The following is a 12,661-nucleotide window of genomic DNA, read 5'->3' on the forward strand; positions in this document are numbered from 1 at the left end:
ACCATTTTTAGTATTTCCTGTCTTAATGGGCTGTTTGTTCATGAATTATTTAGCCTCTTCCAGGAGATGCAAGTTAATGAAACTTCACTTAATGGCTCTAAGTTTTGAGTGGTGGTTAAAAACTGGTTTCTTATGTAATACTTTTGAAATTACTTTGTCACTAATAACACGCAGCCATCGGAAAGACACAAGGAGAAGCAGTTATAAGAGGATGCAGTTTTTCACCAGCCAGTCTCTAGAAAGGTGTTCTTACCACTTGGCTTATGAAAACTGTTCCTCTAATTTGGGTGACTTTTGTAGAAAGGATTGTAATGTGTATTAATGGGAGAAAGTTTTCATCTTTGGAAATTGTTTGGAGTTTGTATTTGTCCACATATTTCAGTGGTTTCCAAATTGGGATGTTTGCATATGACAGCTTTGCAGAGTGATCACTGTGGTCTGGGAAGAATGTATTAGATGTCTACATTTTAATCTAATTAAAAATTCCTATTTTTGTGTATCTTTTATATTAGTAGTCAATATACATAGTTTATAAACAAACATGCTTATCATGGACATGCTTACTTAGAAATTTCTAGTGACAGATGTGTGCAATCAGAGAAGTTGAGACCCTTGCTATATATACTAAGTATTAATGTTTGTAGACAAGCATATGTGTTATTTGAAGGTTTTGGTAATGAAGGACATATTTCAGTTATTTAGTTTGCTATTCAGTTTATTTGAATTTCAGTCTAAAGGGTAGGATTGAAATCCATTAATTTTTAAAAAAATCTATCAATAGTTATTCACTTTTTCCCCAGCAATGTCCCTTTGTCCCAAGTAATGTCTTTTCTGCCTTTGAGTCCTTAACTAATTGTTTGTATAATTACTTGTATATATATATATATAAAATTGTATATATAATATACAATATATATATTATATAATTGTTTGTATGATGCATAGACAGTGCTTTATGGTCCCTTAGTTGGTTTGTTTTGCTTTATTGTAGCATCTGGGGCCTTGTCGAAGTTAACTCATGGATTGAAAGATGAATCGTTAGCTTATATCTATCATTGCCAAAATCATTATTTTTGTCCAATTGGCTTTGAAGCAACCCCTGTTAAGGCGAATAAAGCATATAGGTAAGCATTTTTATATTTTATGTGCATACTTCACCAGAAAAATATATTGTTGGAAGCATTTATGAAATATTTGGTTTATTAGACATTGGAAGACTTGATGATTTGCTTTCCTTACATCAAGTAAGACTATCCTTTTAAACATTGTAGCTTAATCTTTTGCAGAATTGTGTTTGGTTTATTAGGCTTTTCTCAGGATTCCCTGGTGGCTCCGTGGTAAAGAATCCGCCTGAATTGCAGGAGAGGCGGGTTCCATCCCTGGGTGGGGAAGATCCCCTGGAGAAGGAAATGGCAACCCACTCCAGTATTCTTGCCTAGAGAACACATACCATGGGCAGAGGAATCTGGTGGCTACCTTCCACGGGGTCTCAAGAGTCAGACACAACGTAGCAAGTAAACAACAACATTTTATAACAAGGGATCAAGCCCTACCCTGATTTATGGTTCCTCTTTAATGGCCTCTGGAGTTTTGTTCAAACCTTAACTCCAGTTCTGTTCTAGTGCTAATGAATGCTATTTCTGCATAAACCTCAGTGTATGTTTTATCAGTATATAATTAAAGTAATATTTTCAAGGGAGTGAATGACTTTATGAAGCTTACTGTGAATGTATTTTATATCTAGCAGGGGTCCCCTCACACCACAGGAAGTAGAATATTGGATCTTAATTGGAGAATCGAGTAGAAAACATCCTGCTATTCACTGTAAAAAGTATGTTAACCCCTCCCTCTCCACTTTTTCTCAGTTTCTGCTAAAAAGCCTGTTGGAATTTTAATTAGAATAGAATCCATAGAATCCATAGTTTAGTTTGGGGAGCATTACATCTGAATAGTGTGGAGTTTTCTCTTTATAAACATAGACTGTATTTCCACTTAATTAGAACTTTAATTTCTCTTGGCAATAATATTTTTCAGCATAGAGTTTAATATATATTTTGTTAAAAATTTTTCCTAAGTGTGTATATTTTTTGATGCTATTGTAAATTGATTTAGTTGAAGTAATAGTTGAGTTACAATGTTGTGTGAGTTTTAGGTGTACTGTAAAGTGATTCAGTTATATATATATATATTTTTTCAAATTATTTCCCATTGTAGGTTGTTACAATATTGAATATGTTCCTGTAAACTGACTTTTAAAACATTTTATCTCCCAATTATTTTCTGGTAGTGTACAAAAATATAATGGATTTTTCTATATAGGCCTTAAATCTTACACCTTTATCAAATTCAGTTGTTAGTTCTAGTAACAGATTTGCAATATAAAGCAATTTGTAATTGTTTTGGATTTTCTATACCATCAATCATGTTGTTTGTGGATGAAAGCATACTAACTTGTAGGACTTTTGAAAATCTACTTGTCTCCAATTAAAAAGAAAATATAGAATGTTTCCACACTAGCCCGCAGGATGTCACTTAACAGGTTGATATATATTTTTATTTCATATGGAGAGTAACCGTTTTTAACCTTGGTACTAATTGGATAAAGAGAACTGTCATTTAAAAGAGGATTTATGAAAACCTAATAGATGCAATAAACCTCTGATGGAAGAATTATTGCCATGGAACTGTTGTAGCAAATTGCTCATGTGAAAAGTTCCATTACTTTTTAAAAGTATTTTAAACTTAAAGAAAATTGTGCTTTATTCTTCCTTAACAATAGATGGGCAGATATTGTTACTGATCTGAACACTCAAAATCCAGAATATCTAGATATCCGGCACTTAGAGAGGGGCCTGCAGCATCGAAAGACAAAGAAGGTAAGAATACCACTGTGTGGGAAAGCATTTCTCAGCTGGCCGAAATGCGGTTATTTTACTCAGCACTCTAGGTGGTAGATAACAGAAACCCAGTCCAGACCATTTTAGACAGAAAAGTGAAAGCTGAGGACACGTGTCTTTAAAAGGAAATTTGCAGTAGCTAGGACAGGGAAGCAATCTAGCTGTCCATTGACAGATGAATGGGTAAAGAAGTTGTGGTGCATATACACAATGGAATATTACTCAGCTATAAAAAGAAACGCATTTGAGTCGGTTCTAATGAAGTAGATGAACCTAGAGCCTATTATACAGAATAAAGTATGTCAGAAAGAGAAAGACAAATATTGTCTGCTAACACATATATATGGAGTATAGAAAGATAGTACTGATGATTCCACATGCAAGGCCGCAAACACAGACATAAAGAAAAGACTTTTGGACACAGCGGAGGAAGAGGAGGGTGGGATGATTTGAGAGAATAGCACTGAAACACATACACTACCATATGTAAAGTAGATAGCTCGTGGGAATTTGCTGTATGATGCAGGGACCCCAAAGCCAGTGCTGTGTGACAACCTGGAGGGGTGGGACGTGGGTGGGAAGAGGGAGGGACGTTCAGAAGGGAGGGGACCTATGTATACCTGTGGCTGATTCATGTTGATGTATGGCAGAACCACCACAATATTGTAAAGTAATTATCTTCTAATTAAAAATTAAAATTTTAAAAAGGCAAGAAGCCCAGCTGGGTGCCAGGCAGAAATGTTATCAGGGGCAGGGAGCTAGTCTGTCTCGTTCTCAGCTGTCTTTCTGTTTGCTTCCTGAAGATCATCGTCTTTCAACTTAGGTCTCCCTTTCAGAAGAACAGTCTAGACTGAGATGGGCCTGCCTCCAGCCCAGTTCTGTAGTTGTGGCCTGGTTGGAGTCGTGCTGGCTCCTGGGGCATTAACTGTGGCCTTGGGGCAGAGCTGTGTTTACCAACAAGGCCACTGGGGGCAGTTCTCAGGGAATGGTATGTTCTGTGGGTTGAGGAGACAGCCCATTGCTATAATCCCACTAACATGTGAAGAACACATAGCAGGGAGAGGAAGAGGAATGATCTCGGTGTTTGGATTAGGCAATGTGGGAGGGCTGAGCGTGCGTGAGAGGTAGAGAGGCATATGGGGATGGGGAAGGGGTCTTGGCTCCTGTGGACATTGTTATTTATATTTTTGTAAAGGCAGCTGGTCAGGAAAGATGCTGGGTATTGTGATCTGATGATGTCGGAAAGGATAAATACTATTTAGATGCAGATGACAGCAGGGAAAAAATCCCATGGACAGAGGAGCGTGGTTGGCTACAGTCTATGGGGTCGCAAAGACAGCACAAATGAGCATGCATGCATGCTGCTGCTGCTGCTGCTAAGTCACTTCAGTCGTGTCCGACTCTGTGCGACCCCATAGACGGCAGCCCACCAGGCTCCCCGGTTCCTGGGATTCTCCAGGCAAGAACACTGGAGTGGGTTGCCATTTCCTTCTCCAATGCATGAAAGTGAAAAGTGAAAGTGAAGTCACTCAGTTGTGTCCGATTCTGTGCGACCCCATGGACTGCAGCCCACCAGGCTCCTCCATCCATGGGATTTTCCAGGCAAAAGTACTGGAGTGGGGTGCCATTGCCTTCTCCATACATGCATGAAGGAGGGAAAATAACAGAATTCATTGGAACCCACATATTATAACTAGTTTCCTCTTGTTTTCTGAACCCAACATTTTTTTTTTCCCTCTTCTCAGGTTGGAGGAAATTTGCATTGCATCATAGCATTCCAGAGACTTAGCTGGCAAAGATTTGGCCTTTGGAACTTTCCCTTTGGAACCATTAGACAGGAATCACAGCCTCCAACACATGCCCAGGGAATTGCCAAATCTGAGAGTGAGGACAATATCTCCAAGAAGCAGCAGGGGCGCCTGGGCCGGTCTTTCAGTACTGGATTCCATCAGGACTCGACGTGGAAAAAGATGTCCAGTATCCGCGAGAGAAGGAACAGTGGCTACCATGGTTACAGTGATTACGAGGGGAATGACTGACCACGCTGGGTCCCTACGATGGCACACAGCTGGTCGATGCAGGACTGCGTTAAGGCAGTACGAGATTTTAAGTCTATGTTAAATAGGAACAGATCTTGTGGGGCAAAACATAACCTTGTAGTTCCTCCAGTAAGTAAGCTTGCATATGAATAGGATGGGTGATTTCAGACATGTAAACAGATAAGCACAGATTTTTTTTTTTGTCCTTTTAAAATTAAGAGTATATAAACATTCTGGACAGTTTTGCAAAGTCCGATAAAATTACGTATAAACAAATCAGACACAGTTTCATTCAATAGCATCATGATTTGAAATACTTAAGCATGAAGGGATTTCTTATGACTCGACCCCCAGATATTTGTTGCGGTTTTATTCCTAAGCTCAAAATTTAAGGTACTCTCTCTCTGCCTTTTAAAAAAAATTGGGGCTGTTGACTTCTAGTTTTTCTCTTGTGGTTAAAGCTCATTTCAAATAATTTAGTGAGTCTAGAAATTCCTTTTTACTTGTAGCGGTAACTTGCCTGCCTCGTATTTTTCCTGATTAACTTTCTCAGGATTCTCAATAAAGAGGCAAAAGAGAAAAGACTCCAGGCACTGATCTTTTCTGCTGGTGCAGATGGATGACTTCCTGCGTCAACTTAGGTGTTCTGGACTTTCTTGGTATGTTGTTGTTACATATTGACAAGAACTTTAGGTCTTGAAAGACTTCTCTAAGTCTACAATAAACCTTGGTTTAGGGATAGAGTAAATGAACAAGTGGGTTTCCCTGATGGCCCAGTGGTAAAGAACCCGCCTGCCAACGCAAGAGTCATGGGTTTGATCCCTGAGTTGGGAAGATCCCCTGGAGATGGAAATGGCAACCCACTGCAGTATTCTTGCCTGGGAAATTCCATGGACAGAGGAGCCTGGCGGGCTACAGTCCATGGGGTCGAAAAGAGTCAGACATGACTTAGCAACTAAAACAACAAAATAACAAGTGGCATCTGAAGTTTCTACACCCAAAGTAACCTTTGAGATGAGATCTGATATTTGACTGGTCCCCCCATATGGAGTCATGTGTTGATAAACAAAAGCATTAAGGATGTGTTAGGACTGCCCATCACTCAGAGGGCAACTATCCATATTCCGGGCTCTGAGCTCTTTCCTTTTGTAAAACCATATAGACTATTAGCTATTTGAAGTGAGTGTGTAATTGTTCAGAACGTGTGGATTTCATGTATTTGAGCTCCTGTCCAGTTTTTCTTCTTCTGCCAACCTGTGACTCGTGAACAACTAGGATCTCTTGTTCTTTCATTCCAGGGGCTGTTCCAGGACTCCAGTCAGTAACTTGATTATTACAAGGTGCTGAATATGTTGGTAACCATATTGCAATACACCTCAAGGAAAGGGTTCAGATTTTTATTTTGAAAATATTTTCATTTCCTTCTCTTTTGAATTTTATATCCATGTATCCACTCAGATACTCCTAGCCTACAGATGGGGATATTATGAAATGGGCATTTTTCTGAAGAGAATATTTTGCTTGAAAGGCCAAGGACTGAAAGAGATTTGTAGGTTGTTGATTTTGTTACTTCATACTGGAACTTTTAAGAAGTTTTCATCAATAAAGTTTTGTTTTCTACTTTTAATCATGTGAATGTTTTGAACTTTTAAGGATGGAGTGGCCTTATAATTTGAAGTATATGACAGAGGTACATGACAGAATTTGTCAATTCTGCCTGAGTAGCATAAGAAATATCTGACTTTTATAATTAGTGAGACTATAGGCATATGTCTGTAATTTTAGATTTTTGTAAGACTTTATAACAGGAAATAGAAAACGTAATTCTTTAGCTTGAACCAAATGAAACTAATTTCTAGACGTAAAATCTTGTTGATTTCATATGGCTCAGCCAAATATTTCAGAGAAGAGGTTGGTAAAGAATGGAGATGAATGCAACATAAAACAGAGAACACAGTGACATTTAGGAAAAGAGGATGAGTTTATACATATTGCTTATTGGCCATAATCAACTTTTATAAAACATTTAATATACATGATCACTTAATAACTTGGTTTTCAAGTTTGGCAGTTATGAGGAGCACACTGAGGTTTATAGGGACTGTTTTTCCAGAATCTGTAAGCAAGGGACTGAACATTGCTCTTTGAAGCTTAGTAACATTCCTGTTGTAATTTCTTGGTCAGTTTTTCTTAGGGGTCTCCATAGAAGTAATGAAAGTTCATATTACTGGCTCACTACTAACTGGCTGTTATCATCTTGGGCAAGTTAAGATTGTTTTTCTTGTGCATAATTCCTCACTGGATAAAATGGGGATAATAGTACTTATCTTACAAACTGTTATGAAGAATGAGTAAGTTAATACATGTAAAGTGTTTTGCACAGTGCTTTCTAGATAGGAATTGCTATTTAAGTGCTTGTTATTATTATTATTTGCCTATATAATGTGTATTCTCCTGTCAGAATCTTGATAGAGAGCCCTTTGCTGCTGCTGTTGCCAAGTCACTTCAATCGTGTCTGACTCTTTGTGACCCTATGGACTGTAGCCCACCAGGCTCCTCTGTCCATGGGATTCTCCAGGCAAGAATTCTGGAGTGGGTTGCTGTGCCCGCCTCGAGGGGATCTTCCCGACCCAGGAATTGAACCCATGTCTCTTATGTCTTCTGCACTGGCAGCAGGTTCTTCACCACTAGTGCTGCCTGCGAAGCCCTTTAAACAGCATCCAAAGGAACCAATTCCTTATTAATCAAATGAACACTCCTCAGTTGATGTTCCTGCAAAAACACATTTTGTATCCAAGAAATGTTCTGGTTTTACAAGCACTTACAGTACTCAAATGCTCACATTAACTACTTGTTTTTACCTAGCTCTCAGGTAGCTTCATTTAGATCAAATCCTGAAAGTGTTCTTTTTCCTGCTACAATGCCCCATCATTAGGGCAAGCTGGTGCAGCAGCTATAATACCCCCCAACTTGCCTTCCCCGGACACCAGAGGGTTTCAGGTGAGGTGCTCTGCAATTCAGTCACATTCTGTATTTCAATTTTCCTCATGGTGTTCTCCCCCTCAGTCATTCACTCAACAAACTAATGGGGGTGTCATTACCTACTAGGTGTTTCATGTTAAGTCACTGATCTCAGAGAAACTGCAAAAAAGAAGTGCCATCTCCATTTTATTCAGATTCTCAACATTGAACAAATGTGTCCAGGATCCTAGATGTGTCTGCTGGGGCTACCAAAATGAAACGTCAGACTGGTAGCTTACACAGCATTTATTTTCTCATAGCTCCAGAGGCTAGAAGTCAAGATCCAAAATTTGGTTTCCTGAACCTTCTTGGTTTGCAGCTCCCTGTGTCCTCACTTGCTTTTTCCTCTGTGCAAAGAGCCTTAGTGTCTGGGTGTCCAAATTTCCTTTTCTAAGGACATCAGTCAGACTGATTAACTTACCCTAATGGCCTCATTTTAACTTTAAAAAGGCCCAGTTTCCAGTTGGTCACATTCTGAGACACTAGGGGTTAGCGCTTCAACATTTGAACTTTGGAGGACACAATTCAGCCCATACCTCAGGATTATTACATGGCTCTGATGGGATCTGAACTTGTGAGAAAATTCAATAGGGTGCAAGATGCCCTGCAGATTTAGATTTGAGGCTGGGAAAGTGGTCATTTAGACAATATTTATAGAATTCCTGCTAAATATAAACAGTGGGGTATACAACTGGTGGCTCAGAGGATAAAGCATCTGCCTGCAATGCAGGAGATCCGGGTTCCATCCCTGGGTTGGGACGATCCCCTGGAGAAGGAAATGGCACCCCACTCCAGTATTCTTGCCTGGAGAATCCCACGGACAGAGGAGCCTGGTGGGCTACAGTCCACGGGTTCGGAAAGAGCCGGACACGACTGAGCGACTTCACACACACACATACAACAGTCAACAAAACAGTTGTTGGTTCCAGTAACTTTACAATCTACTCTGTTGGGTGGAGGAAGACACAAATAGGTAATCATATTAATTCCGGCAAAATACATTTAGGAACAAAAGTTCCGCGTATAATTTTACATCTGGAGGAAATGCAAGTAAGTACTTTACCAGGATTAGCCCTGAGAGAAAATTAGTTGCAACTAGGTCGTGGGGGTAAAGAATCTATGTGACACAGGAAATGCAGATTAGATCCTTGGGTCAGGAAGATTCTAAGTTAGGAAATAGCAACCCAAATCATCCGCCTGCAATGCGGGAGACCGGGGTTCAATCCCTGAGTCAGCAAGATCCCCTGGAGAAGGAAGTGACAATCCACTCCAGTATTCTTGCCTGGAAAATCCCATGGACGGAGGAGCTTGGGAGGCTGCAGTCCATGGGGTCACAAAGAGTTGGACACGACTGAGCGAATGCACTTTCCTTTCACTTTTCCAGTATTGTTGCCTGGGAAATCCCACGGACAGAGGAGCCTGGTGGGCTACAGTCCATGGGGTTACAGGGTCTGAGGTGACTGAGCAACTGAGTACACAGGTTCAGGAAACTTGGCTACTGGGAACCATCTGTTTGGGCAAAAAAATAATTTCGCTAAAAACTTATTTTCCAATCATTTCTTTTCACTGATTTAAATCTAATTTCAATAGTCCAAATCTGAACAAATTTGTACAAAAAGGCTACCATTCATTGACCACTAGTGGTTAAGTACTTCACAAACATTACCTATGATCCTTGCTTGAAACAGTTTGCAAGACTGCTTCTACGCCTGCCTATTACAGATGAAGAAAGATGTTTTGAACAAACCTCTGGGCAATGCTAAACACCATAAATGGTTCGGTGGGGGTTTGAATCTTAGCCTGAGGGTCCAATCTACCACCTTTCCAGGAGCTACTCTGGCAATGAGTTTCTTGTTATTTCTGATCTACAAGCCTCTTAAATGCTGAAGAAAAATGTACTTCAAGGGCTAAGATTTTCAACCATATTACTATCTGGTTACTACAGATTTTCAGATAACTACCTACTTATTAATGAAAAAACATCAACCAAATCTTCCACCTACTTCTGTTTTGACTATGCTAAGGCCTTTCACTGTGTGGATCACAACAAACTGTGGAAAGTTCTTAAAGAGATGGAAATACCAGACCACCTGACCTGCCTCCTGAGAAATATGTATGTAGGTGAAGAAGCAACAGTTATACTTGGACATGGAACAACAGGCTGGTTCCACATTGGGAAAGGAGTACGTCAAGGCTGTATATTGTCACCCTGCTTATTTAACTTTTATGCAGAATACATCATGAGAAATGCCAGACTGGATGAAGCACAAGCTGGAATCAAGATTTCCAGAAGTATCAATAACCTCAGATATGCAGATAACACGTCTGGCAGAAAGCGGAGAACTAAAGAGCCTCTTGATGAAAGTGAAAGAGGAGAGTGAAAAAGTTGGCTTAAAGCTCAACATTCAGAAAATGACGATCATGGCATCCGGTCCCATCACTTCATGGGAAATAGTTGGGGAAACAATGGAAAGTGTCAGACTTTATTTTTTTGGGCTCCAAAATCACTGTAGCTGGTGACTGCAGCCATGAAATTAAAAGAGGATTGCTCCTTAGAAGAAAAATTATGACCAACCTAGACAGCATATTAAAAAGCAGAGATATTACTTTGCCTACAAAGGTCCATCTAGTCAAGGATACGGTTTTTCCAGTAGTCATGTATGGATGTGAGAGTTGGACTATAAGGAAAGCTGAGCGCAGAAGAATTGATGCTTTTAAACTGTGGTGTTGGAGAAGACTCTTGAGAGTCCCTTGGACTGCAAGGAGATCCAACCAGTCCATCCTAAAGGAAATTAGTCCTGAATATTCATTCATTAGAAGGACTGATGCTCAAACTCCAGTACTTTGGCCACCTGACGCGAAGAATTGACTCACTAGAAAAGACCCTGATGCTGGGAAAGATTGAAGGCAGAAGGGGACGACAGAGGATGAGATGTTTGGATGGCATCACGAACTCAATGGACATGAGTTTGAGTAAACTCCGGGAGTTGGTGATGGACAGGGAGGCCTGGCGTGCTGCTGTCCATGGGGTCGCAAAGAGTCAGACACGACTAAGCGACTGAAACGAATTCAAAGCCTTTCAGTTATTGCCTCCCGCGATAAACAATACTTAGCATCAAGAATTTTCACAACTGGCGGCAGACTGGGAAGAAACCGACGCTAGAAAAGGATGCACAAACCCGTAACTTCTGAGAGAAAACGCTTTGCGTACGGTTTCAACGTTTAACAGAAATAAGATCCCTCCATAGAGAAAGTAAGGCGGCCAACACGCCGTAAACACAGAAGCTGAACCACCCCCTCACTTCCGGAATGCATCGGCGCAGCGGATATACGTCATCGCGGGGAGCCAGGACTTCCGCCCTGCACGACGCATTAAACGGCATCCGGGAAGCTCCATTTCCCGTGCGTTTACGCCTGAGCTTGAGGAGACTGGAGTTTTCGGAGGAAGTTTTTCTGGCTATTAAATCTTGCCTGCGCCGGCCCCTCACCTTGGTCGTCCGTTAAGAGTGCTAACGTTTGGGCCAGAGCGCTGGAGGAGACGAGGACTTGCCCCTCAGCGTCGCCAGTTTTGTCCGGTCCCGTTTTTCTTCCGCAAGGCCGTGTCAGTTTCTGGAAACTGCCCGTTTCGCCGGGGTCGGTTTTTCCTGGACAGCTGCGGGCTCTTAATTTTCCGTCTTTCTGAGTAGAAGCTGAGAGGGCTTTTCCTGGGCCCCGGGCGGCGGTGCAGCCGGGCGGGGAAGACTTGGAGTGAGAAGCCGCCCGCGACGCCGAGGACACAGCTCCCTCATGGGAGTCCAGGGGCTCTGGAAGCTGTTGGAGTGCTCCGGGCGGCAGATCAGCCCGGAGACGCTGGAGGGGAAGATCCTTGCCGTGGGTATCCTTTACACTGGGGATGCTCGGTGGACGCCAGGGCTGTTTTTTTTTTTAATCGAAGGATAACTGCTTTACAGAATTGTGTTGTTTTCTGTCATACATCAACGTCAGACGCCAGGGCTTTTTGCCCTCAGTTTTGCTGGGGCGCAGAGCGGCGTTGGAGGGGCAGCCCAGGGGAGTCTCAGGCCGGGGAGGAGTAGCTATAGGATCTTCCTCAGGACGCTTCCTTTCTAAGTGTCTCATTTTCTTCCGCTTTGCAGTCACAGCTCCCTGGATTGGAGTCTTAGGCCCAACGCTCTGCGCCTCTCTACAGTTCTTTCATCTGGGAAGTGGAGGTGATAACAGTCTCTACACACAGAGTTGGTGGGAGGAATAAAGGGAATATTTAAATGAAAGGAGTTTAGAAATAGTGTCTGGCACTGTTAATATTGCAAATCCTGAAGGTGTTATTCTGGCTGGGAGGTCAGCCTAGAGAAAATGAAGTCGACTTCCTACCAGTAGTTTTGCCAGCCGTCCTGAGTCTTGCCGGTTTATATTTGTGAGAGGAAGAAAAACGTTGTGGACATGTGTTTTCATTTTCTTTTTTTAAAGTAGCTTTTACTGTTTTTTTTTTTTTTTTTGTTACTGTTTTTGCAATAGGAAATTCGTATGGTACAACACCGCAGAGATTTCAAAAGGTGTACCGTGCGTTATTTTCCTCGTTTGTGTGCGTGTTTGGCTGGTTTTGTCTTTAGAATTAGATGTTGTTTCCTAATTACGGAAGAAAGTGAAAGCTGTTTCTGAAGTTTTAGTGTTTTTATTCGTTAGGCATTCTTCATTATCTTTCTGTTT

At 41.3% G+C, this 12,661-nt stretch overlaps 1 protein-coding gene across 1 annotated transcript in view; it reads left to right on the forward strand.

Annotated features, from left to right (window-relative positions):
• ERCC5 (ERCC excision repair 5, endonuclease) overlaps positions 1-12,661 on the forward strand; it is a 68,850-nt gene that overhangs the window by 27,219 nt on the left and 28,970 nt on the right. The window contains exons 7-10 of the mRNA XM_052650070.1: positions 992-1,124; positions 1,745-1,831; positions 2,780-2,876; positions 4,643-4,874. Of these exons, the coding sequence (XP_052506030.1) occupies positions 992-1,124; positions 1,745-1,831; positions 2,780-2,876; positions 4,643-4,874 (549 nt within the window). The remainder of the gene's footprint in view (positions 1-991; positions 1,125-1,744; positions 1,832-2,779; positions 2,877-4,642; positions 4,875-12,661) is intronic.

The sequence above is a fragment of the Budorcas taxicolor genome, chromosome 12 (genome assembly GCF_023091745.1).
Source record: "Budorcas taxicolor isolate Tak-1 chromosome 12, Takin1.1, whole genome shotgun sequence".
Taxonomy (NCBI): domain Eukaryota; kingdom Metazoa; phylum Chordata; class Mammalia; order Artiodactyla; family Bovidae; genus Budorcas; species Budorcas taxicolor.